This window comes from Mauremys mutica, chromosome 8, assembly GCF_020497125.1.
Source record: "Mauremys mutica isolate MM-2020 ecotype Southern chromosome 8, ASM2049712v1, whole genome shotgun sequence".
Lineage (NCBI taxonomy): Eukaryota > Metazoa > Chordata > Testudines > Geoemydidae > Mauremys > Mauremys mutica.
In genome coordinates this window covers 66075848-66103825 of record NC_059079.1, presented here as the reverse complement: position 1 = coordinate 66103825, position 27978 = coordinate 66075848, and the positions used below count along the sequence as shown (strand labels likewise).

Here is a 27978-nt window from a genome sequence, read left to right as displayed (position 1 = left end):
GCTTATGCTGAAATAAATTTGTTAGTCTCTAAGGTGCCACAAGTACTCCTGTTCTTTTTGTTTAATGTTTGACAACTGCAGGGTCATGTTCACACCTTTGGCTCTTTGGGCTCCATATACTCCATGAAATGATTACACCACCTCTCGAGGGCAAACAAGAGGGTGGGTTCAGCCAGATTCAGAAAGTAAAGGTACAAAGTGTAAAGATAATCCTATTAGTTGCTTTTGTTGGGCCTCCTGTATTTTGAGATAATTGCTTCATTTACTAAGTGATTAGGATGGCAAATACTACCATGCTGGCATGAATCCAGAGCTCTGGTTACCTGTGTAAGTCTCCATTGCAAACTCCACCAGGCAAGGCCACGTGATTAATGTATTTTGAGCCTAATGGGGCATGTTGGAATGCTGAGGGGAGATTAATGCTAAGGGGGAGATTAAAGACACTACGCACACTTCTGGTAAATGCTGCTTTATTGGTTGAATTCCCTCCCTCCAAGAAAGCAAAAATCAGGCAACTATCCAGGCAAAACCCCCCATGAAAAATAAAGCCATGTAGCTACAGCGGAGCCTACAGCTCCTCTAATGCAGCATCAGCTTTGGTAACAAACTTGTCAAAGTAAGTTTTTGATTAACAAGTTAGAGTAATTTTAATTCTCAAAAGGCACATGGCAGCTTGGAGAATTCATGAGCTACCACCCCATCCAATTCTGGCTGCTTATTCAGCAATATGCAAAGCCCAGCTGTAGCTACTTTGATAATCTTTGTCACATTGTGAATCATTACTTGCAGGGATGTGTCTCATTGTAGGATGGGATCTTCCTTTTGAAGCCTGAAGTGTTTCCTCCCTGCCCCAGCACCGATATTATATATGAGACCCAAGAGAACAAGCATTCAGCACTATTATAAATCCATCATCCTCTTCCACGTTTAGCAGTTCCCAGTGGAGGAGACACATTTCAGTTTTCTAGCTATAAAGGTGTGTGGGGTGAGTACCAAGTGGATGAATGATCAGGAATTTCATATTGTACTGCTGCAGCCCAACTGCTTTCAAGCAGACAATACAAGGCTGCTGATCACACGGCTTATCAGAACTAGCATCTGCCATGATGCTAATCAACTGAGCCAGCCCCAGGAAGTCTCCCTGAGAAGCTAACACCAGGCACAGCAGCTGTCAGTTTAACTGCTCTGACAACTACTCCCTGGAGCAGCCTCTGTCTGTGCTCCCCATCCCATGCAGGTCACCCCAAGGCAAAGGGCTCTGCTCAAACCATATAATCAGCAGTCTGGTATCTCTGCGGCAGCGACATGCTCTAAGGCTGCGGGGTGTAGCGGAGATACTTCTTGCCCGAGGGGAGTTCCTTGGTGAAGACTCCTTCAGGAAACAGCTTTTTGGCCTCATCATCTGGCATGCTGGGAATAACCATGACACTGTCTCCACGCTGGTAAGAAACAGGGAATATTTTAGTGAAGCAGAGAAATCAAGGGACTCTACAAGGTGCCTCCACTAAGAAGTGAGACTTTAACCACCACCCCCCTTTTTTTTTTTTATTAAGACCTTAGTCACCGTATACACTGATGTGCACATACCACCCTCAACACAAAGTGTTAAACTTCACCAGCTACAAAAGGTGTTACCCCACCGAGGCAGAAGTGGAAAATGAATATACTCTTGAGCCCACTGTGCCATATTCAGATGTGCAGCAAGACATCCGGCTGCCATGAAGCCTCTGGGACATATTCAGCAGTGATTTGAATGGAGATGAGCTATGTGTGAGACAGGCATCAGTATTGTAACTTGGACCAATTTGGCAGTCAGCTGGTGCACAGGACAAGTAACACTGCAGCAGCAAAGGAGGGAGATGCAGCCAGATAAGTAACTTACAGACGGGTGTAAAGGGAAAATAGGGGGACTTCATCTTTACACATTTGCCTGCCACTTGTCTTCCAACCAGGGAACACGTTACACCAGCTTGCTGATCAGTTCCTATGCGACAATACAACTCACCTGGTCACCACCACTGATCTGCTCACAAGGAGGAAGCTGACCCCTGGGTTGAAGAGTGGAGCTGCACTGATGCAGTTGCGCCACTGTAAGCTCTCTAATGCAACCATTCCAAGCCGATGGGAGGGAGCTCTGTTGGCTTAACTACTCTACCCCTGCGAGCGTGGTAGCTGGGTTAGCGGGAGAAGCTCTCCCACAGCCATCGTGTTGCCCACACGGGTGCTTAGGTCCATGTCACTTATGTTGCTCAAGGGGGTAACTTTCACACCCAAGTGACATGTTATACTGCAGTGAGTGCTTGTGTAGACATCACCTAATCTCCCCAAAGACGGTACAATTTCCATTAAGCCCTCCAGCTTTTGTGAATTCGCCTCTCAAAATAAAACTGTCTCTGGGCCTGAGGTGTGGGGCTTTGTGAAGCAGGAAAGAAAACCTCTCTCGTTGGTCCTCTATGGACACCCCAGCAACAGGAGCGGTATAAACACATGTGCTTTGCATGAATGCACAGGGAATTCCTGCATCACCAGTGCGAAGCTAAAGAGTCGGGAGGTGGAAGCGCAATCAAAGTCATGAGTCCTTTTTGGAAGCGTAGCTGATGCTGTAACACCATGTAACAAACCCAGTGTCTGAGACTTTTACCACACTTCCCAGCTACAGGGCATTTCACAGCAGCAGTGAGGAATGAAGCGGGAGGATCAGAGTTCTAAACGTCAGCCTCTATTAAAGCTAAAAGCAACACTCCATGAGCAGTACAGCTCTGTTACCCTTAAGCAGTCCCAAGTCCAAGGCCAGTGATGAACTCTAGCTAGTTCATTAAGACAGTAACAAGTCAGAAGGATGCCCACAGCCAGATGGTGGATTTTACCTGCACCAGAAGATCTCACTTTAATAAGGCAGCAGTTACCCATAGTGGTATTCAGCTGGGTTTTAAAGAGAGTGCTTCATAATTAGGACGAAAACAGAGTCTTCCCAGTGTTATGCAGATCAGGAGAGAGCTGTTTAGTTTAATCATGAAAAGCTATGAAGATTTTTCCATTAGGAAAAGAGACCTAGATGGGTCTATAAGATACCATGGATCAAATGAGACTTCTCTTTGATGCAGATAACATATGCAAGCATCAAAATGGTCAACTTCTGTAGGACACCATGGGTCTCCCTCCTCAGATTAAGAAAGACAAAACTCCTTTGTGGGGTGTCACAGTGATGGGCTCTGGAGGATTCCAGATGCTTTGTTTGCAAGAGAGGTTTTTCTGAAACCAGGGCAGCACTGGGCTCTGTAACTGGCAGAACAATTCTGCTTATCATGCACAAGCAGGAGCAGAATCCAGCTCACTCTGCCCTAGCCTTGCAGAGCCCACACTGATAATAAATTACTGTCTCTCCCTCTGTTATCTCAAAACCAGCCACGTATGACTGTTAACGAGCGCAATGCGGACAGTGCTGTTGTTACTGTTATTTTCGCACTGTTACCACACCTCTCAGCAGAGCTGTGTGGAGAAAGATAATTCCGTTTCATAGAGGACTGCGCTATTTTGAGATCTGGTTTGCTCTGGTTAGGAATTAAGACTCAAATTTTCCACCCCAGGGAATGGAGTCCTAGCCCTGGGGCAGTCTGCAGGCCTGGATTCTGTTGCAACGTTGATGAAATTGGACTGTTGCAACAAAAGTCTGATTTTGCCAAATCAGCAAATTCTGAATGATGAAACACTCGTCCGAATTCTCCCAGCCAGCTCTACTTCTCAGCCTCATGGGTGCCCTTAGCATGTCCCAGGATTGCAGGGATTCTCACGATCCATGTCTCTTAGCACTTCCTCTGTGTGATAACTACCTAACTTCACCTTGTCCTGAGAATGGGCACAGAGACTCTAGGACAGGGGCGGGCAAATGTTTTGGCCTGAGGGCAGCATCGGGTTTTGTAAAAATCGTATGGAGGGCCGGTTAGGGGAGGGGGTCATGGCCCAGCCCCCCCCCCCCGCCCCCCCCGGACTCCTGCCCCATCCAACCCCCCATTCCCTGACAGCCCCCTCCCCCGACTGTTGCCCCATCCCCCCACACACACCCATTCCCTGTCCCCTGACCACTCCCAGACCCCCCCCCCCATCCAAGCCCTCCTCTCATTCCTGACAGCCCACCCAGGACCCCTGTCCCATCCACCCACCCCTTCTCCCTGTCCCCTGGCTGCCCCCAGAACCCCTGCCCCTGACAGCCCCCTGCTGCTCCATCCACCCCCACCCTTCCTGACTGCCCCCCCCGGGACACTTGCCCCCATTCAACCCCCTGACCTCTATCCACACCCCCGCCCCCTGACCACCACCCCGAACTCCCCTGCCCTCTAGCCAACCCCCCCCCCCATGCTCTCCGCTCCCTTACCGCGCTGCCTGGAGCAACAATGGCTGGCGGCGCTACAGCCACATTGCCCGGCTGGAGCCGAGCCATGCTGCCGTCACCACCACGCAGCTCAGAGACCGGGTCAAGCCGGGCTCTGCAGCTGCGCTGCCTCAGGAGGTCACAGCTGTGCCACCCAGAGCATTGCGCCGGTGGCGGAGCGAGCTGAAGCCGCGGAGAAGGGGGAGCAGCGGGGGAGGGGCTGGGGGTAGCCTCCCAGGCCAGGAGCTCGGAGGCTGGGCAGGACAGTCCCGAGGGCCAGACGTCTGCCTACCTCTGCTCTAGGAATTGTCCTTCTCTACACCCGGAGCTGCCCTACAGCACTGGGTTGTAGCTCTATAGATATTTACCTTCCAGTCCACTGGGGTAGCAACCTTGTTCTTTGCAGTCAGCTGCAGGGAATCCACTACTCTTAGGATTTCATCAAAGTTTCTGCCTGTGGTTGCTGGGTAGAGGATTGACAGTTTCAGCTTCTTATCTGGGCCGAAAATGAACACCTGAACAGCAGAGACACATAAGGAGACACTCTGGGAATCTGAATAGAAGAATAACCTGAATTTACATCAGCTACAAGCATTTAACAGCATCAGGTAAGCCACAGTTCCGTGAGACAGGTATTCTATTACTGATAGTCTCCCTCATCCATCAACAACCCCACTGCCTCCTTCAAAGCAATCCCTGCTCCATCCTTCCTACCCCTAATCCCTATGCTCTCCCTCTTCTGAAAGGCAGTCCTATCCATTTTAGATTGTAAGCATTTAGGATAGAACAAGGGCTATTTACATTGATGGCACTAGGTTTTATAATAAACAGTCTCATCTCTTTTAGAGGAAAGATGCAGCCACATACAAAGGAAAAGTGGCCATGTGCTCTTATGCAGTATCTGATATTTCAGGTGTGTGGTTTATTTTACTGTGTGGAGCATTACTGCCGCCTCTCTCTGCGGGTCCCTACCTTGAAGGGACAATAACAGTCTTTTCATGCTAGTGCTGGAGGGGAGAAGGAATGTCACAAAATGGACTTTAGGCATCCACGGAGGCCCTCTTGCCCATTTGAGATTCCAGACAAGGAGCGTTACCGACCTGGCCACGCTCTCAGCAGGACAAAGCAGTGCAGGATCAGCATACTAACATGCTTCTGGCTCCTGACCAGCATCACAGCTGGGCTCCAACGGAGGGTAGCTACAGCTAGGAGAGGGATCACCCACCCAAACCCCCACTGGCAAACCTCAGCACTGAATTGCTTCGAAGATCTGCCCCATTCTCCAGCCAGGCAGTTACTCTAGTCACTCGTATGCAATGGACCAGTTATTTAGGCTGCTGCACTGGGGTAGCGTGCTAGTACAGACAAGGCACCGGGGCCTTAGGTACAGTGTTGTCCAACCCTATTCATGCCCACACCTGGTTTACACTAGTGCCCCACATGCAGCCTGAACTCACCACACGCGCCGTCAGCGGCATGCCCTCCTTGTCCCGCTCGTCTGGGTCCAACATGCCCAACTGGATTGAAAGTTCCCGCTTCGCATCGGCAATTATGGGAAAGGGGAGCTTCTCTGTGGGCTCATCACCGTTGTAAGCATTGATGTCCTGTAGCAGGAGCGGAGAGGAAGCACAGGCATGCTCAGTGCTTTCTGAAGACTCGGACGGGATTTTTTTTTTTTCCCCTTCATCTAATTTTCCTAGCAACACCTCAGGATTTCAATGTACGGATTAACGTGCTATGCCTGGGCAGAGGCAATGAGGATTCTTGGCTCAGGCTACCTTAGATTTCTGGGGTGGGGGATTCTTTTCTAAACAAGATTTTGAATTCGAGTCCCATTGCTGTAGTTACCCACTAGGAGTGATGTTAGCAGAGGACAGATATGTGGAGGAACAGGGCTACAGTGTAGAGAGAAAACGTCTCAACTTTTACCGTTACAGGTATTTGCTTCCTCTCCCATCACTCGCCACCACCTACAAGTCCACTCAGTCCTACCTCTTATTCTGCCAATCGCTAAGACAAACAAGTTTGTTTACATTGTTTACTGCTGCTTGCTTCTTGTTTACAATGTCACCTGAAAGTGAGAACAGGTGTTTGACTGGCACTGTTGTAGCTGGCATTGCAAGGCATTTATATGCCACATATGCTAAACTTTGTGCGTCAGCCATCATTCGAGAGGACATGCTTCCATGCTGATGATGCTCATTTAAAAAAAAAAAATAATAATAATAATAATGCGCCAATTAAATTTGTGACTGTACTCCTTGGGGGGGGGGAAGAGACTTGTATGTCTCCTGCTTTGTTTTACTGCATTCTACATGTATTTCATGTTATAGCAGTCTTGAATGATGACCCAGCACATGTTCGTTTTAAGAACACTTTCACAGCAGATTTGACAAAACACAGAAGGTACCAATGTGAGATTTCTAAACACAGCTACAGCACTCGACCGAAGGCTTAAGAATCTGAAGTACCGTCCAAAATCTGAGAGGGTGGAGCGTGCTTTTAGGAGTCTTAAAAGAGTAACACTCTGATGCGGAAACTACAGAACCCAAACCACCAAAAAAGAAAATCAACCTTCTGCTGCCAGCATCGGACTCAGATGATGAAAATGAACATACGTCACTCAGCACTGCTTTGGATCCTTATCAAGCAGAACCCGTCATCAGAATGGACGCATGTCCTCTGGAATGGTGGTTGAAACATGAAGGGACATACAAATATTTAGCATATGTGGCACGTAAATGCCTTGCAATGCCAGCTATAAAAGTGCCATTCAAACACCGGTTGTCACTTGAAAGTGACATTGTAAACAAGAAGCGGGCAGCGTTATCTCCTGCAAATTGTAACCAACCTGGTCTGTCTGAGTGATTGGCTGAATAAGAAGTAGGACTGAGTGGACTTGCAGGCACTAAAGTTTTACATTGTTTTATTTTTGAATGCAGGGGTTTTTTTGTACATAATTCTACATTTGTAAGTTCAACTTTCATAGTAAAGAGATTGCACTACAGTACTTGAAGGAGGTGAATTAAAAAATTGTTTTTTACAGTGCAAATATTTGTAATCAAAACTAAATATAAAGTGAACACTGTACACTTTGTATTGTAACTGAAATTAATATATTTGAAAGTGTAGTAAACATCCAATTTTTTTTAAAATAAATGGTATTCTATTATTGTTTAACAGCACAATTCATCTTTTTAATCGCTTGACAGCCCTAGTTTTAAGTAGTACAATGCAATATTAATCAATCACACTTACAATATGTGCTGAAAGAGCCCATATTTGGGGCAAAGTTTTTGTATTGGAGCTCAGATAAAGAGGGCTCACTGATGATGGATGTGAATCATTCTGTACATGTGATTCCCTTGGCCTCACCTCTGACAATTAAAAAGATCCCATTACACACAGCTAGAGTCAAATTTAGACCTGTGGTAAGCAGGTACAACACATGCCGACATCAGTAACAGTTGTACCACTTAGATCAAAGTTATGTTCGGCCCCTGTTCTTTAGTGGGTGGAACTTTGCTCTCTAGCCAAGGCCTAGATCCAGCAATGAGGCCCAGAACAATTTACCTCACTATCCTCAGTACTGGCTGGCTAGGGTAAAAACCACCAAAAGAGTGCAGACTAAGTCAGATTCAAATGGAAGATGCAATGCACATTTTCTGGGGGAAAATTACACCGTTACCACCGCACCCAGCATTAACCAAGTGGTCTACCCCATCACCCTGGCAGAGAAACACACAATTTGATATGCTGTGGTTTTGGAACAGTGAAGAGATTATCTACAACTAAAATCGGTGAGATTGCACCATGACTGTCCAGTACTAATGTAGGACAAACCGGTTCCATGCCCTAATCCAAACCTGGCCTAGTTAAAGAGTCTATTTTCTGAGCAGAAACATTTTCTCAAGGTTTGAATTTGGTTCTGACCAAACTGTTAGTTTGTCAAGTCCTTTCCAAGTCCAATTTAAAAATGTATTTATATAGTTTGTGGTGACTTGCTTAGTGTTTGCACAGCATATTAAGAGCAGAGCCACTGTGCCAATTAGCAGAGTTTGTAGAACTACAAAAAGTCTGAGGCAAACAGACCATGTTTGCCCAGAACAGCAGCTCTCTTGCTACCAGCACTGAACTATTTCTCCCGTTGACATAGGAGTCTCCCACACAATATCATGATGTGCCATCAGCGTAGAGGGCCATTTATACCCTAGTCTTTCTGCCCCGCCACTTACTAAGGGCAGGACAATCTGGCTTGGGAGGAACAGGAAGGGCAGAGATGCCACTTGTTAATAGAAGTGACTGCTGGGCAAAGCTTTCCTAGTGAAGTAGGCATTTGTTTTTCAGTGGCCAGTGCACTGGTCCCTATGTGACTGCTGATCCTTTGCTTATGTGTCACAGCCAATTTTTTATAGCCATAAACCTAATGTGGTGGTAATTTCTCAAGGATACTTTAAATTGGTTTGTTACCACTCAACTCCTAATGTGTCAAGAAAAGTCTCTGTATAGTCTCTTTATGCTACTCTCTAAGACTTCTACAAATCCCATAGCATGGCAACCAGAGATTGGCAACCTGGCAGGCCGGGCCAGTTTGTTTACCTGCCACGTCCGCTCCAGGCCAATGGGGACTGCGGGAAGCAGCGAGGGCCAAGGGATGTGCTGGTCAACGCTTCCTGCCGCCCGCATTGGCTTGGAGCAGCGAACCGCAGCCAGTGGGAGCCACGATCGGCCGAACCTGCAGATGTGGCAGGTAAACAAACGGGCCTGGCCTGCCAGGGTGCTTACTCTGGTGGGCCATGTGCCAAAGGTTGCCAATCCCTGTTTTATACGATTAGACAGATGTCTTGTTACTACTATTTATATCTTGTATAGATCTAAGCTGTGAGCTTTTGGGGGCTGAAATAGTCTTTATCTCCTCTGCAGCCTCCTTGCTAGAGCTGTGAGAATAATTGGGTTTGGGTTTTTTTGATTTGGTGGCCAAACAAGGTGGAGAACTGTTTTGGTTTCACCCAAAACAAAATGCAAGTTGCTTTTTGGATGAATTGAAGTGAAAAAAAATTCAAGTTTGACCAGAATCTAACATTTTGTTTCACACACAGTATTCTGTTTGACTTTTTTATTTTTAAATATAAACTAAAGTTAAAAAACAAAAACAAGTTTCCCTCCAACAGAAACAACTCAGCAAATTAAACACCAATTTGTGAAATGTTTCTGTCCACCTGAATCTGTGTTTTTTGTCTGAAGGATTTCACCCAGCTCTACTCCTAGCACATTTCTGTTTTACTGCACCCACAACAACTGTTCAGTGGTCCTTACCTAAAAGGTCCTGCTGCGTATCGATGGAGATGATCGGAGCACCAGGGTGACTAACCCAGCTGACTTGCTTGTTGCATGTAAGATCCGTTTTGATAGCCAGGCAGGAGGCGAGCGTGCAACCTAAGAGCCCACACCACCTTTCTGGAGACTTCAGGAGGTGGTGCAGGCACAGGATTGGGAGTCTGAGACCTGGGCTCTATTCCCTGGTCTCGCACAAGTCACTTAACCTCTCTGGGCTTCAGTTTCCCCAGGTGTGAGTTAGGTATGTTTGCCAAACACTCCACAGCTTGAGATCTATTGGTGAAGTAGGTGATCTACACTAACACCAGTTTCATGGAGTACGAGCGCTCTGTCTCTGCTCAGGGCTAATCTCCAGCCAAACCCTTTCAGGTAAACTCATGAGGAATGACACAGTGATGTGCCACAGCCCATGGCTGGCTCTTTGAACTCCATCACGGGCGTGCATCTACTGAATGGCATTTGTGATTTATATCCATGACACTTCAATGAGGTTCCTGCCTGTCAGGGGTTCCAACGGATTAAGATACAAGCAGGTCATAAGATTTCCTTATGATCTCTGGCAAGTCAGTACTCAGAAGACGAAAGCAGCCAACATGCTGCCTCTCTGAATCCACACTAAGGGCTGTATGAGCCTCTGGGTGTTAGAAGAAGTTAGTCTTTGTAAACAGACCTCGATGTATTTGGCAGCTCACAGTCATCCTGTGATCAACAATGTGATGCGGCTGTAAAAAAGGCTAATGGAGTCCTAGGATGCATCAGGCGAGCTATTTCCACTAGAGACAGGGAAATGTTAGTATCATTATACAAAGGACTGTTATGACCTCATCTGGAATACTGTGTGCAGTTCTGGTCTCCTATGTTTAAGAAAGATGAATTCAAACTGGAACAGGTACAGAGAAGGACAACTAACCTGATCTGAGGAATGGAAAACCTACCTTGTGAGAGGAGACTCAAAGAGCTTGGCTTGTTTAGCCTAGCCAAACAAAGACTGAGGGGAGAGGATTGCTCTGTATAAATACATCAGAGGGATAAATACCAGGGAGAGAGAGGAGTTATTTAAGTTAAGCGCCAATGTGGACACAAGAACAGATGGACATAAACTGGCTTTCAAAAAGTAAAGGTTTTTCGCCTTCCTCTGCAGCATGGGGCACAGGTCACTTGCAGGTTTAAACTAGAGTAAATTGTGGATTCTTTGAAACTTGAAGTCTTTAAACCATGATTTGAGAACTTCAATAACTCAGCCAGAGGTTAGGGGTCTGTTACAGGAGTGGGTGGGTGAGATGCTGTGGCCTGCAATGTGCAGGAGGTCAGGCTAGATGATCCTGTCTGACCTTCAAGTCTATGAGTCTAATCAGAGTGCTGCTCTATAAAGGGATCTAGAAAGCTCACTGAACAGACTGTTCAATCAAGAGCAAGAGAGTCTCTGGATTTAGAGACTGGCTGGGTGCTTAAACCAAGTCCTAACTTCCCTCTTTCCTACCCACTCACCATGAGAGTCATCAGGAAGGTACTGGCTGTGCTAGTCCCTGTTTGGTGGTGTGCTGTCAGTCACTTACGACTGGCTTATTCTCTTTTAATTAAAGGATTGTGCTTTTCTAAATCATCGTAAATCCCCAGGCACCTCATGAAATTCTGTATGAAAAAAGTGAACTGGCTCCATGGGAAGTCTGGAGGGTAAACTGCCAGTTTCTCCAGTTTATTTTTAGCAGCAAAGTCCCGAGATTCAAGTTTACTCCATAACCTGGTGTCATGTGCAGTAAGCGGTTTAGTGGATAAAGACGTGGCTTTCTGGACTTTCATCTAAGTCTACGAGGCACTTGGCAGGAGTCCAGAAAAAGCTTCAAGAAAATGATTTGGTGGCTGCAGTCCAGTCTAGAAGGGGCAGCCTCCTGCATTACAACTTTCACTGTGTTTGGCAGTCAGAGAGCAAGGGCTCATTTGACAATAAATGCCCCGGCTTGCCTGGAAAGAGGTCTCGCCCGTTTCTAGATCTGGGAAGCCCACCACTAACGTAGTGAACCAATAAAGAAAGCTGCTAGATGGATTCATAGGCATGCAGCATTATCCTGCATCATTCCACAAAGCACAACAGTCTCTCCATCAAAACTGAAAAATAAAATTACACTCCACTACAGCCATCTCTACTGTTTTGATATAGGTAAATATTCTTGTGTCTATTACACCCCCTGAAATGTATCCTGTTTAGAACTGCTGATACTTCCCAGAAATAATTCTACTATGATATTTTCCCTTTCCTCACCTGTTTATTGAAAGATTATTAGCATGATTATTTGTTTTGAGAGATCTGCTCCAGAAGGAGTCAATCTTTTTCATGCAAATACCCTTAAATGAGAGTAAAACAAACAGGAAAAGCAGAACAGAAGCAGCAATATCTAAGACAGAACCATCTCTAAACAGTTCACAGAGGTTCAAAATTATTTTAAGTGACCCATTAGATACATAACTTTGGATCAACCATGTACCTTCATTCAGAAAAGCTAGACCCAGAGGAAGAATCCACAGGATTTAGTTATGACTTCTGAGAAGCTAAGTCATTCCAGTCTTTCACCTACTACCACAGAGCTTCATAAAAAGTAATAGCAATCTGCACCCTTCAATGCAGTGAAACAATCCAAGACCCTTTCAGAAAGCTATTTGTCACTTGCTTATATCAGCAGAATATTAAATACTGAAATTTTACTTCTGCTCACTTAATTGAAAGACGAAAATATTTATTCACTCTGACTGCATATAAAGAATACTACAGCTTGTGAGAAGGCAGGCAAGTTATAACCTGACTGATGCCACTGACATTATAATATAGCAGAACAAGGTCTGTTGGTACAAGAGGGAAACTTCACTTCTGCATATATATAAAATGGGACACTTACTGTATAGCAATTTGAACCTTCAGCGCCTCTTTGCCAGTTATCACAAAGCTCTTCATAAGCATTAATGAATTCACATGGGGCTGGACTGGACCTCAAAAAGTCATCAAGTCCAGCCCCATGCGCTGTGGCAAGACCATCCCTGACAGGTGTTTGTCCAACCAGTACTTAAAAGCCTCCAATGATGAGGGATTCCACTGCCTCCCTTGGAAACCTATTTCAGAGCTTAACTTAAGGGCTGTTAAAAAAAAAAAAAAAAAAAAAAAAAAGGATGGTGATCAATTGTCCTCCAAATCTACTGAAGATAAGACAAGCAGTAATGGGCTTAATCTGCAGCAAGGGAGATTTTGGTCAGATATTAGGAAACACTTCCTAACTCTAAAGATAACTCGCTATTTGGAACAGGTTACCAAGGGAGGTTGCGGTATCCCCATCGTTGGAGGTTTTTAAGAACAGGTTGGACAAACACCTGTCAGAGAGGATCTAGGTTTACTTGGTCCTACCTCAGCGCAGGGGGGCTGGAATAAATGACTTCTTGAGGTCCCATCCAACCCAACATGTCTATGGTTAATCCAAAGAGAAGTTCGCTGGACAATAGTGGCACAGATTGAGAAAAATGACTCTTTAGCAAAGTTATGCTCCTTCTCTAATCCCCTTTTGTTTGATCCAGTTATGAAAGAAGTTGCAATTTAAAGGGCAATCCTTACTTCATAGGCCTCAGTCTAGGATTTCATGCAGACAATGACCAGCTTGCACCTGCACATCAGGGTTTGCTATCTCTTGCCATTAAAGCTCTCTGCTGTGCTCAACAACAGAGCAGGGGTCTCTTGCGGCTTTGCTCCTGGCATGTTGCTTACAGAAGAGTTTAACGGTGATCACCCCGGTTCAGTGCTCTGGGTCTCCAGCATTACCCTAATCACTTCTCTAGTTCTCCTGGGATCTATCCTGGCATTTCAACAGTTTAATGACTAGAGGGACATAGACATGTGGATTGTCTCCAGTATCAAATGTACAAAGATGATTCCAAAACAATCAATCAGTTGTCTTTGCTTCTGGTAAGAGCGGCCTTCCATACTTTGTAAGTTATATGCTGATAAGAAAGAGCTGTAACCCACTGGAGCACCCCAGTGGTGTTTGATCATCTCTCCCTCTCTAATCCTGTTTCTGATGCAGGAGGATTCTCTTCAACTTGCTTCAAAAGCTCACAGTCCCAGTGTGACCCTCTACTCTCAAACTCACGTTAACCAACTGGTGAAGGTGTCATGCCATTGTCATAGAATCAGCTGCTGTTTATGATTCACACCATCCCTACCAGGATGCTGAGACTGAGTAGTCAGATTCAAATCTGAGTTCATTTTCCTTTTAGGAATCATTTTGAAGCCTAATTGCTAGTTTCCAGTGGAAACTTGTGCACATTAAACAGACATTTCAAAGTTTTCTATAATGCTGTACCTATATAGGGTGCTTCAACAGTGAGACTATTTCCCAGATCATGACAACTGGCAATGTTTGCTAGAGCCACCCATGAATAGAACAGCATGGAGACCAATATTCAGTTGTATTGGTAGAACTCTGTGGGGACAGAGGACTGGAAGAGCTGGGGTTATTGCAAGTCAGGACTGAAATGCATTCACAAGAGCTCAGAGGAGAAGTTATTCATAGATTTTAAGGCAAGGATTATGATCTTAGTCTGACCCTCCTGCATTACAGGCCATAGACTTTCACATAGTAATTCCTGCCTCAAGCATATAACTTCTGATTGAACTAGAACAGATCTCTCAGAAAGGACACATCCAATCTTGCTTAAAGACTTCAAGTGATACAGAAGCTACCACATCCCTCAGTAAGTTGTTCCAATAGGTCACTAGCCTCACTCAAACATTTGCAGTTTATTTCTAGTCTGAACTTCTCTAGCTTCCCACTTCCAGATACAGAATCTTGTTCTGCCTTGTCTTGTGGATTAGAGTCCTCTCTTATATAAACCTTCTCTTCCTGTAGGGACTTCCAGAAGATGATCAAAGCACCTTTAGTCTTCTATTTGATAAGCTAAGTAGATTGAACTTCAAAGCTTATTAAAAAGCACATTTTCCAGACCTGAAATCACTTGTGGCTCTTTTCTAAACCCTGTCCAATATTTCCACATCTTTTTTGAAGTGTTTATATTAGCACTGTGCACAATATTCCAGTAACGGTCTCACTATAGTCCTATACAGACTTAACACCACATCCCTACTCACACTCATTTTCCAACTTACACAGATAAGGATAATGTCAGCTCTCTTGACCAGGCACCACATTGGGAGTGCACGTTCAGGTGGTTATCAACCACGACCCTTTTCTCAGTCTATCCCGCAGGTCTCAGTGATTGCTGACTGTTCTCTGAGGGCATCATTTGGTTCCCATATGCATTAGGAAACTCCCTCCTGTCTAACTCCTAGTTTGAAGTAATTTTATGCCATAAGAATGATTAGGATGCCATGAACAGTGGACTACACCAAGACTGATTATGGCAGCATTAAGGAAGTGACTAATATAAAGCCATACTCCAGGCTCATTTCCATATGATGGAGGCAGAGCCTTGGCTTCAAAGCTTGACAATCAACCACTTGAAGAATGAAAAGAAAAAGGTGAGGGATAGACACGGCAGAGCTGAAACAGCCGAGTCATACCCTCTAATAAGATTACAAATATCTGCACTCTGATCAAAATACTGAGCCCACTGATCAGATGTGGGAGAGAGTCAAAACCAAAAACCTACAAGCATCAAAGATTTCTGAGACCCAGAACCTGGGGTGGAGGTAGAGTAGTGATGAAAAGGTGTAGCCTGGCCATTTGTTGAACATTTTTAAGAACAAACTGTCAGTGTAGTTAAAGAGACAGAATTTAGCCACATTTATTGTATAAATACAGAGCAGCACAATAGGAAGAGGGGACAAACGTACCTTCCTTCTGGGAAGCAAATTCTTGCAGCATGTTCACCTTATGCAAAAGGTGTGCTTCAAAGACACGAATGTCAGATAATAGTATTTATAGTGTGATTTTTACAAGTTACAAAACTCTTTATACTTAATTAAAAATCCAACCCGCCAGTTCGTACCAGTTCCTTAACTTGTTGTTCTGTTTCTTAGCTCTGTTTTAAATACTACATCCCAAACTAGTTGGGTGTAGATACAACCTGCGCTAGCATATGCCATTCGTGTATTGTGGCTTTGATAGGAAGCCTATTTACTAATGACAAAGTTGCCTTCAGCTTTGCAGTGTTGTGGGATACTTGGCGTGGGTGAACAGAATTGAAGAGGCAGCAGAGTACATTCAGTTAACATAACTTTCCAACACACATCTATTTATATTTTAATACCATACAATACCTATTAATGTGGTGTATACTACACCTACCAGATGTATTGGTGAATATGTCTGCCCGTCAATGGCTTTATTCCATTAGCGTGCTTATGTTACAAAGCAAGACCAACTCTTCTGCATGCTAGTAATACAGGCAATTATTCAGGGTTCCCTCACAGAGTTCCCTGCTGCCACCTCTTCACCCCCAGCATACCTTACTCCAGGCGAGATGGTCACTGACTTCATCAATAGAGAGGGCTATCATTTTAACATTTCGCTTTCTGAACTCAGGGGCCAGCTTTGCTGCTCGACCCAGCTCAGTGGTGCAGACTGGAGTGAAGTCACGGGGATGAGAGAAGAGGATGCCCCATCTGAAAGGGAACAGAATGGAAGACAACAACAGAATGAGCCCAGATTCTGATTAGGAATCTGTTAGACACACAGAGAAATACCCAGCTGCAGATGATATTTTAAAGCTTGCTAACCACGAGAATTAAGTGCGCTGTTCATCTCCTCATCAAGTGAGCAAGGAATTCCTTTAAGAGATCTTCCTTGTGTCACCATCATTGTAAGAGGCTGAGGTGAAGCGAATCTTGCAGAATGAGCCTTCAGGCTTTTAGAACTCTTCTCTCCAATCCTCACTATTCATTCTCATCTCCCTGTTTGGTCTCTCCACATTAGCTTAATGATGCCCACAGTTCACATGTCACCATATCAAAAGATAATACAGTACCTAAAAAACTTTAAAGTGATTTGTCTCCAGTGGCTGCCACCTCCGCTCCCATCCTCCAGGACAAATATTGCTGCATTTCTTTTTCAAGTAGAATCACCATAAAGGTAATGCCGACGTATACGGTACACATTAGACCCTTTTAAGTGCCACTGGAACAAGACTCTGCTACTAAGTCACCTGAATTAACATCCTGAAAGGGTCACTGATATTTTACAATCCCAATTACCACCAGTTTTCATCTAGTCCAGGGGTTGGCAACCTCTGGCACGCGGCTCGCCAGGGTAAGCACCCTGGCAGGCCAGGCCAGTTTGTTTACCTGCCGCGTCGGCAGGTTCAGCTGACTGCAGCTCCCACTGGCCGCGGTTCGCCGTCCCAGGACAATGGGGGCTACGGGAAGCAGCACGGGCCGAAGGATTTGCTGGCTGCAGCCTCCCGCAGCCCCCCATTGGCCGGGAGCAGCGAACCGCGGCCAGTGGGAACCGCGATCGGCCGAACCTGCCGATGCAGCAGGTAAACAAACTGGCCTGGCCCGCCAGGGCGTGCCAGAGGTTGCCGACCCCTGATCTAGTCAATCAACTCTAGATGGGGACACCCCTTCAAAATAAGGTGATGGGTCTTGTCCTGGCCTGGTTTGTTATATTGAACCTCAGAATATTAGTAGTTACCAGCTGATGTGCTGTGATAGCTCTAGGTTCTGGTGTGATAAATAATACCTAGCTCTTACATAGTGCTTTTTATCAGTAGATATTAAAGTGCTTTATAAAAGGTGGTCAGTATTCCTGAACCTCTTTTATAGATGGGTGAACTGAGGCATGCAGAGGGGACATGACTTGCCCATGCTCACCTATGAGGCCAGTGGCAGAGTTGGAGGGGAGTGCAGGGTCTCCTGCATCACAGTCCAGTGCTCTATCCACCAGGCTACATCACCTCCCCATTGATGAGCTGGGGAAGGACTGTTTAAAAAAATAAAATAAAATAAAAAAAAAAATGGGGAAACAGCCCACAAACATTATTACAAAGAGTCTTCACAGATGAAGAAATTTCTATAAGTATGACTCAATACTTAACAAAGAAGTGAGCATTTCTTAGGACACTTTTAGCTAGGTAACTGGGATCTCAAGAACAGCTAAAAACGTGACAGGAGTTCATGCTGTGAGCTCATTAGTAATCCCAACACCAAGTATATCTCAGAAAAATCCAGACCCAAAATACGTACAGTACTTGCCACACAGCATTTTTTTTTTTTAACTTGACCCACAGTAGGCATGAAACACATTAGTCCACATTAGCCTGTGCAGCCTCCACCTTATTTGATCTGCAACAGCAGTGTTTACCCAGGGACAAAACAAGTTACAATTTAGCTCATGTAGATCTGAATTAGTGTATTTAGTATGGTTGTTAGTGGACTTAATGGGCTGGCACCTTTTTATTACTGTATATTATCTGGTGAAAACTATGCAGCTAACTTGTAACACCACTGAAATATAAAAACTCAAACTGTTGAGCAGAGATAAGGCAGAAAATCTGCCAAGTTTGGCTACTACAGACTTATCAATTTTCAAAATACACCAAGGGGAGCAACATAAAATTGGAAGTAACTCCCAATTGCACTTCCTTTTAGGGCTGTCTCATGATTAATCACACTGTTAAACAATCATAGAATACCATCTATAACTATTTTTGGATGTTTTCTACATTTTCAAATATATTGATTTCAATTACAACACATAATACAAAGTGTACAATGCTCACTTGATATTTATTTTTTATTAAAAAGTAGTTGCACTGTAAAAAAAATATTTTTCAATTAACCTAATACAAGTACTGTAGTGCAATAACTTTATCATGAAAGTGCAACTTACAAATGTAGAATTATTACAAAAAAACTGCACTCAAACAATGTAAAATTTTAGAGCCTACAAGTCCACTCAGTCCTACTTCTTTTTCAGCCAATCACTCGGACAAACAAGTTTGTTTACATTTGCAGGAGGTAATGCTGCCTGCTTATTTACAATGTCATTTGAAAGTGAGAATAGGTGTACTTATGGTACAGTTGTAGCCGGTGTTGCAAGATATTTACATGCCAGATGCGCTAAAGATTCATATGTCCCTTCATGCTTCAACCACGATTCCAGGGGACATGCGACCATGTGGATGAGGGGTTCTGCTCAATAAGGATCCAGAGCAGTGCTGACTGATGCACGTTCATTTTCATCATCATGAGTCAGATGCCTCCAGCAGAAGGTTGATTTTCTTTTCTGGTGGTTTGGGTTTTGTACTTTTCACATCACAGTGTTTCTCTTTTAAGACTTCTGAAAGCATGTTCCACACCTCGTCCCTCTCAGATTCTTAAATCTTGGGTCGAGTGCTGTAGCTATCTTTAGAAATCTCACATTGGTACCTTCTTTGTATTTTGTCAAATCTGCAGTGAAAGTGTTCTTAAAATGAACAACATGTGCTAGGTCATCATCCAAGATTGCTATAACATGAATATATGGCAGAATGCAAGTAAAAAACACAGAATAGGGGACACTTGGGGGAGAATTGTGTTACAAATTTAATTAATGCATTTTTTTAAACGAGTGTCATCAGCATGGAAGCATGTCCTCTGGAATGGTGGCCGAAGCATGAAGGGGCATACGAACGTTTAGCATATCTGGCACATAAATACCTTGCAATGACAGCTACAAAAAGTGCCATGCAAATGCCTGTTCTCACTTTCTGATGACACTGTAAATAAGAAGAGGGGCAGCATTATCTCCTGCAAATGTAAACAAACCTGTTTGTCCGAGTGATTGGCTGAAAAAGAAGTAGGACTGAGTGGACTTGTAGGCTCTGAAGTCTTACATTGTTTTGTTTTCGAGTGCAGTTATGTAACAAAAATCAATCTACATTTGTAAGTTGCACTTTTATGACAAAGAGATTGCACTACAGCACTTGTATGAGGTGAACTGAAAAATACTATTTCTTGTTTATCATTTTACAGTGCAAATATTTATAATAAAAATATATACATTTTGATTTCAATTACAACACAGAATACAATATATATGAAAATGTAGAAAAACATCCAAATTAATTTTTGAATTAATCGGGCGAGTTAACTGCAATTAATCGACAGCCCTACTTCCTTTGCTTATTTAGCTGGCTGAGTGGTGCAGAATAGTTTGTAGTCCAGTATGAATACTTGGAAAGGTCAAATGCTGAACTGGGTGTACAGAGGGTAACAGGCTGAGGATTATGAAAACCCATGACTGTGAAACCTAGCAATGGATTTTGAAGAATGGTGCACTTATAGGAATCTGATTTTATGGACATTCCCTTCTCTGGCACACACACAGACAAGCCGGGGCTCCTGGCCAGTGTCCTGATCCTCAATAAACTATTTAAAAAAAAGAGGGATTTTTAGATTCAACTGCATGCAAAAGCCACCGTCCTAAACAGCCAAACAAGGCCAGTATACTGCTTCTACTGCCACAGCAAACCTCAGTCTGTTCCATCCCCAAGTTCAGTCATCTGAGAGGACACTCATTTTTATCTGACAAAGGCCAGATAAATTATTCTGATAGGTAAATGTGAACCCTAGTCCCAGATGGATCTGGATTTTTTTAAATTAAATTAACTTTCCACACTACTTAGATAAACTTTGTGCACTTCATTTCCACCAGCACCACCTACCTATAAAATGGGATAATGGTCTTATCCCTCCCTTGTAGGGTGCTTTGAAATATACTAAGCATTGCTAAAATAAGTACTGCATAATTTATAGATTGGGTTTGGAATGAAATCAATTCACTCCACCATTGCTAATCTTGGCATAAAAACTGCAACCCAAGTTTACAGAAAACTTTGCACCTCAGTGATGCCTTCCATGCAAGGATCTCAAAGGGCTTGTCTACACTTAAATGCTACAGCAATACAGCTATGCTGCTGTAGCACTTCAGTGTAGACACTACCGCAGTAGATGTAGGTAATCCACCTCTCCAAGAGGCAGTAGGTAGGTCAACAGAAGAATTCTTTCAACAACCTGGTGCTGTCTACCTGGGGATTTAGGTCAGTGTAACACCACCGCTCAGGGGTGTAGATTTCTCACACTGTTGACCGATGTAGTTAAACCAACCTAATATTCTAGTGTAGACCAGGCCAAAATACTGCAAATACAATAATGACCTGAGATCATACCGCTAAGAGGGTGCACCCATGTCACAGATAAAGAAACTGAGGCTCTGGGATAGTCACAGATAGAACATGGGAAGTCACAGGAAGGGTATGATAGAACAGAGACGAGAACCCAGTTTGATTCCCAGTATCCTGCTATGAGTGCTAGAGCCGTGTCTGTGCTAGGCACAGTCTGTGACCCTGTAGGGCACCTGTGATAAGCAGAATATTTGATTATGAATGGAAAGCAAATACCCTTAGCTGTGCCCTGAGGCCTCTGCATCATCAGTCCTGCTGCTACCTGAGGTAAATGTGGTGCACGGCCTCCCACAGCATCTACTACAGCCCCAAGAGCAGTGCCAGGAACATTCCCATAGTCCTGTCCCTCCCCTTGGCTGTCTGCTGAAATAATACATTTGGCCCTCAGGTGGCAAGCTTTGGGCACTACAGCGACAGACTGTTTCCTCATGGCATACATGAACATTTCAAAACCATCCCCTTCTGCAGGGCTGAATTTTGTGCTGCCATCAGACTCCACTAAGAGCCCAGCAGCAGTCCAGTGACAGTCATGATCACATTGGCTTCTCCAGCTGAAATCAAGTCACATAATGGTGGCCCTGCCACAGCGTAGAGATTTCAGCTTTTTACTATCCCTGCTTCCTTTACTACCAAATCTAACATTTCCTTCTAGTCCCCCATTCAGTGCACCTGACAGCCAGCACCACGTGGACTGCCTCCAGCTGCAAAGGTCCTCTATTTACTCTCTTAAATCTTCCTTAATTTCATGCCACCAAATTATCTTGGAAAATTACTGCCTCTTAATGCCCTACCAGGAAACTGCTGTCATCCCAGACCTATAAAACGCATTTGAAATGACTGTTACTATAATCTCAGATGAATAAACATTGGACAATGGCTATTGAACAAACTGGCAAAGCAGCTGCTTTTTGTTTCAGTCACATTGCTTTGGGGGCTGAGATTGTTCTATACATAGCGTGAAAGTTAATATTCTTTTATACTTCCCGCTTGGGGAAACAGGGTATAGAGATGCAGATTTGTTCCCACGTTCCACTGTCTGATCTGTTTGCCTTTTTTGTTATTTAATGAGTAATCTGACATGAAATACTAGAGCTTGTTTACACAAGGTCAGAAATGACTCAGCTGTTTCAAAGCCTAAATGGGATTCTGTTCTTTCCAAATCCCACTCTGGTTCATACCAGCAGTAAGTGTTATCCTTGGATACTGAGCAACTGGCCTGATAACACATGTTCTGGCAATGTGGGCTCAGCACTTTGTATTTTACACTACAGCATGCTCCCTATTAGTGTTACGGAAGATGCATGCTCTTTAGACTGAATAGTAACTACTGTTACCTAAATCCTCAGTCCCCTTTTATCTACTGTACTTGCTGTGTTGCACTGGTGAGCAACAGACAGTCTAAATCAGGGGTGGGCAAACTTTTTGGCTCAAGGGCCACATTGGGGTTGCAAAACTGTATGGAGGGCCGGGTAGGGAAGGCTGTGCCTCCCCAAAAGAGTCTGGCTCCCAGCCCATCCGCCCCCTCCCACTTCCCACCCCCGACTGCCCCCCTCAGAACCCACGACCCATCCAATCCCCCCTGCTCCTTGTCCCTAACCACACCCCCTATCCAACCCCCCTGCTCCCAGTCCCCTGACTGCCCTGACCTCTATCTACACCCCTGCCCCCTGACAACCCCCCCAGGACTCCCCACGCTTATGCAACCCCCCTGTTCCCCTGATTGCCCTCTGGGACCCCCCACCCCTTATCCAACCCCCTGGCCCCCTTATGCTGCTCTGAGCAGCATGATGTCTGGCAGCCGTGCCCCCCAGCCGGAGCTAGACATGCTGCCACTCTGCTCCGTAGGAGCACATGCTCCACCGCCCAAAGTGCTGCCCGCACAGCAGCATGGCTGCAGGGGAGGGCAGACAGCAGGGGAAGAGACACGGGCTAGCCTCCCTAGCCGGGAGCTCAAGGGCCACGGTCCTGAGGGCCGGATGTGGCCTGCGGGCCGTAGTTTGCCTATCTCTGGTCTAGATCCTATGCAGTCTTCACCAGGAAGGTACATTATGCATTGAGCTGTAGATTGTGAAAAAACAAAATATTAGCCTGTCTTACTATGGAAATACCTATTTCAAACTTCAAGGGATGGCCAGACAGCTTTGTCCCAGCATTTAGGATTTGTAAGAATTTTTACAGAAACTAATAGACGTGTCTTCAGAAAGTTAAAAGCTTCACTGAAAATTTTTGTTTTGATTTAAACATTCTGCTGCAGAATTGCCTTATGCTACAGCAGGAGGACCAGAAACTGAAAATGGCATTTTTTTTTTAATTCTGAGTTCTGTCAGAAAATATATTCCATATTGCAGCTGCATTTAAAAGGGCATAGGGACAACTGTGTTGTAACTGGGTCTCTGTAGTGTGACCAAAAGTCACAAACTTTACCCATGATATGAAGTCTGTGGATCTGCCCACACTACAAATACAATATTCAGGGACCCAGAGTGTCACAAAGCACTGTGCAAGCAGTAGTGAACTAAGCCTCATTTACCCCAACGGACAAACTCAGGTACGGAAGAGTAAGTGGCCGGACTGAAGCTGCTAGTCTCAGAATCTCTGCATTGCTGCTCACCTATTTAATGTATGCAGCTTATCTCCAAAAGATGTGGTGAAGTCACAGCATCACTCAGAAAACTGGGGTGAAACCCTGCCCCATTAAACTAAATGGTAAGATTCCCATTGACTTCAACAGGGCAGGGCTTCACTGCAGGCATGCGGTTTTCAAAGGCATCTTTCACAATCTTACTCACCTGATATAGATCAGGGGGAGATTGGCCTCTTAAACTTAGTGAGCACCAATCCAGTGAAGCTGGCGGAATGATTTAGGGGGAAGATACGTGTCTGCCTAGGGGCCCTTTAGGACAGAGTGCAGACCGAAGTATGAGAGAGGGAAGAGGCCAATCCTATTGTGAAAGGAGCAGCAGTCTCCCTGTTTGGTATCTCAAGTGTGGATCCTGGCTTGTGGGCAGAATACTACTTTTTCTTTAGGAAAGGATTCCCTAGGTTGCTCAAGTCTTTGTTATATCAGCAGGTGACTTATTCAGAGGGGTTAAACTGGACAAGTTCCTTGGGGTCACCAAACCAGCACATTTTTCTGGAGGCTGTCCAAATGAAAGCATTTAAAAAAGTCTTTAGTCCTTATGATTAAGGAAAGATTAATATGAATTTAATGTAAGCTGATGGAGTAACCTCTGCCCGACAGCTTATCTAGACACAAAAGTCACAATGATTTGCATTAACCAAATATTAGTCTATTTAAGCATTCACATTGGGGGTTTGCATCAGGTTAACAAGAGTGATGCAACTTCTCTTTACAGATGAGGCCTTAACTTGTTTGAAATCACTGTGAGAAAGATGTGTATGCATTTAAGGAGTTAACTCTGAAGCTTAGTGACAATTTTAAAAGCAGTCAGTATTGTTAACTATTTCTCCACAGACCAAAGAATGCAAGAAGGGAGAAGGACAATCCTATTGTGAAGGGAAGAGTGGAATTTCCTTTTGGTGCCTCCTGTGGTAGAGCTGGGCTTGTGGGCAGAACATTACTTTTTCTTGCCAATGTGACCCCTATTTATTCCAAAGCCAATGTGCCTCAGGTGTAATCAAGTGTCCATAATATCTGTGTGAATACACAAGATCAGAACTGTACTGCAGATTGACAGATACACAATAAGGGCAAGGACCATTACGTGCTTATTTATTTTTTTAAATGTTGTAAGAGTTTCCTTCTGTATGTTCCCATATACTTTTGAGAGTTCTCATTTGGGTCTTGTTTTCACAGGGGATAACCTCTTCACTTAAGAGGAAACAACAACAGATTCCACACTACTCTATTACTTCCAATATAAAACAGATTAGGGAGACAATTCCTTCCTTTTATTTTTGTGTAGTAGCATTGCATACCTACCTTGAAGAATAGGCATAGCCCTAGACACACCACCCTTCCTCACCCCCCAATCTCTCGTTATACAGTAACTCCTCACTTAAAGTTGTCCCCGTTGTTTCATTGCTGATCAATTAAGGAACATGCTCCTTTAAAGTGGCAGCCGTCTGCTTTGTCCACTGCTTGCAGGAAGAGCAGCCAGTTGCAGCTCGCTGGTGGGGGCTTGGAACCAGGGTGGACTGGCAGCCCCCTATCAGCTCCCCTAAGCAACCCGTGCAGCAGCTGCCCAGCAGGCTATCAATTGCCAGCAGTTCAGCTGTCCCTCTCCCCACTGCCCTCTGCCTTGGAGCCGCTTCCCGAGATTCCTGCTTGCTGTGCGGGGGGAGGTGAGGAAGAGGGGGGCTAATGTCAGGGTGGCCCCCTCCCCCCTGCTCCTGCACCCTGCTTACCCCATCTTCCATAGAGCAGGGGGGACACAGGACAGGGCTCAGGATAGAGAGAGCTTGCAAAGCTGATCTAATTAACAAGGCAGTGTACTAAAGAGTAGGGTCAGTTTACTTAGAGGGGAAATGTACATCTCTCTCACACACAGGGTGGGATGCTGTCTCCCCACCCTCCATTCCTGCTGCCACGTAGAGTGTGAGAGTTAACCCTTGAGGGCTCAGTCAATTGCTAGTTCATCATTTAGCAGTAAGGCATTCCCTGGGAAATATCCCTCCTTCTGACTCCTCCACCTCAACCAAGCTTCACAATCATCATCACTGTGTATCAGTATTAAATTGTTTGTTTAAAACTTATTCTGTGTGTGTGTGTGTGTGTGTGTGTGTATACACACACACACACCTTTTGTCTGGTGAAAAAAATTTCCCTGGAACCTAACCCCCTCATTTACATTAATTCTTATGGGGAAATTGGATTTGCTTAACATCGTTTCGCTTAAAGTCGCATTTTTCAGGAACATAACTAAATGTTAAGTGAGGAGTTCCTGTACTTAGTTTTGGAAAGGGATCTCATCATGAGACAGTTCTTGTAATATTCTTCCTCTCAAGTCAGGCACATCAGCCTTCTGGACATGTTGAACTTTGGGGAAGGTCCAGGTGAAACATGAAGAAAAACCCAACATGGCTCTGAGTTGTTCAGATCACGTAACCGTTATAGAGGAGAATCAGACTCATTTGTGACACTGGGATGCAACAAATTTACCTACACCAGTGGTCCCCAACCTTTTCGTCTGGCGGGTGCCAGACGAAGGACCACTGCGGCGGTGGAGCACCCACGAAAATGCCACCGAATTTCGGCAGTGACGCCTCTCGATGACGCCGCTTGCCGTCGACAAGTGACGTCACCGAGAGGTGTCGCCGCCAAAATTTGGGAGCGATGCCTCTCGATGACATCACTTGTCGACGGCAAGCGGCGTCATCCAGAGGCCTCCCTGCTGAAATGCTGCTGAAATTCGGCGGCATTTTGGCGGGTGCTCTCCCGGGGGCCAGGACATGGGCGCATTAAGATGCCCCCGCAGGCGCCATTGCGCCCGCGGGCACCGTGTTGGGGACCCCTGACCTACACCATGAACACAAGGAGAAAAGCCTATACAGAAACATAATGAAAAGCCAGGTCATGAGTCAAATGTTGCTCTCAGCTACTCTGCTTTAAATCTGGAATGACACCATTGAATCAGTTATTCTAGATCGGGGTAGGCAAACTACAGCTTGGGGATCTGGCCCACAGGACTGCCACCCCCATGGCGCCAAGGTAGGCTCCCTGCCTGCCCTGGCCCTGCACCGCTCCTGGACGCAGCCGGCACCACGTCCCTGAAGCCCCTAGGGGAGTGTGTGTGTGTGGGGTGGGGGGATGGGGGGGGGGAACAGAGGGCTCCACATGCTGCCCTCACCTGCAGGCAGAGCCCCCTTCAGGGACGGTACCCACAGGTGAGGGCAGCACGCAGAGCCCTCTGCCCTTCCACCCCAGGGAGGCAGGGACATTGTGCCAGCCGCTTCTGGGAGCGGCACAGGGCCAGTGCAGGCAGGGAGCCTGCCTTAGACCCATGACATGCTGCTGCCAACCTGGAGCCTGCACCCCACCCCTCTGCCCTGAGCCCCTGGTTGCACTCCTCCTGCATCCCAACCCCCTGCAACACCCCAACCCCCTGCCCTGAGCCCCCCACCACACCCCTCTTGCACCCCAACCCTGAGCCCCCTCATAAACCCTGCATCCCTCCTGCACCTCAACCTCTTGCCCTGAGCCCCTTCCTGCACACTGCACCCCCTCTCACCCTCTGACCCAGCCCTACTTTCATGGCCTTGCATGCAATTTCCCTACCCAGATGTGGCCCTCGGGCCAAAATATTTGCCCATCCCTGTTCTAGATCAACACTGGTACAAGCAAGAACAGAACTGGGTGTGTGGAATTTTGGTCAATACTTTAAAGGTTATGCCAGCAATAGCCCAACTGCAGACACAGGGACACTAGTATAAACTATACTGGCATACTCTAATTCTGGTGTAGGCAAGGCCTGTGTGTGTAGGGAGGGAGGGAGAGAGCTGGGCAAAGAGAGAACAGGCTCGGGTTTGGGGGGGGATGTGGAGTCAGGAATAAAATTATTCCAAGTTTCTTAATGTGCCTGATATCATTTGTGCAGAGGACAAAACCCAGCCCTCCAGCTAACCCCACAGTCAGCCATTATCCCCTACCCTCCATTGAGGAAAAGAACCCAGCCACTTCTCCCCCGCACTTCCTAGCGCTATAGCCCCCCAGAGAGAAGGAAAGAGGAACCCCCCAGACCCCTTAACCCTATAGCACCACCCAGAGAGAGAAGGAAGAGACGCCCCCACCCCTTTAGCCCCCCCCCCCCGAGAGAAAGAAGAGAAGCCAGCCGGCCCCCCAAGAGCTGGCAGCCCAGCCCAGCCCTCCCCCGCAGATCCCGAACTCCGCCCCCCAACCCGGGGCGGGTCCCTGTCCCCTACCCCGGGCCGCGGGCAGGCGGGCGGGCAGGAGCCCGGGGTCCCCCAGCCTGCGCTACTCACGAGTCTCCCAGGAAATCGTGGAAGCGGATGCGGCCCTGCGTGGTGTCCGCCTCGAAGTTGGGGGCCTCGTCCCCCAGCAGCAGTCCCGGCATGGCTGGCGGCCTGACTCCTCGCGGGCGACGTGCCGGAACGGCGGCGACAGCGGCTGATACACCCTCCACAGGGGGCGG

At 45.8% G+C, this 27978-nt stretch overlaps 1 protein-coding gene across 1 annotated transcript; it reads right to left on the bottom strand.

The window, feature by feature from the left end:
- Positions 1 to 453: 453 nt before the first annotated feature.
- On the bottom strand, positions 454 to 27978 carry PRDX6 (peroxiredoxin 6). The gene is made up of 5 exons (XM_045028395.1): positions 27809 to 27978; positions 16151 to 16307; positions 5827 to 5973; positions 4738 to 4884; positions 454 to 1439 (listed from the first exon to the last, which is right to left on the bottom strand). Exons 1-5 carry the CDS (start codon positions 27898 to 27900, stop codon positions 1311 to 1313), a joined length of 672 nt encoding a protein of 223 aa, XP_044884330.1. The 5' UTR covers positions 27901 to 27978; the 3' UTR covers positions 454 to 1310.

Excerpts from the sequence above, each read along its gene's own strand:
- PRDX6 (XM_045028395.1), bottom strand. The coding sequence starts at position 27,900 with ATGCCGGGACTGCTGCTGGGGGACGAGGCCCCCAACTTCGAGGCGGAC. Across the intron at positions 16,308-27,808 it reads CACGATTTCCTGGGAGACTC|ATGGGGCATCCTCTTCTCTC; the intron begins GTGAGTAGCGCA and ends GTTCCCTTTCAG. Across the intron at positions 1,440-4,737 it reads CTACCCCAGTGGACTGGAAG|CGTGGAGACAGTGTCATGGT; the intron begins GTAAATATCTAT and ends GTTTCTTACCAG.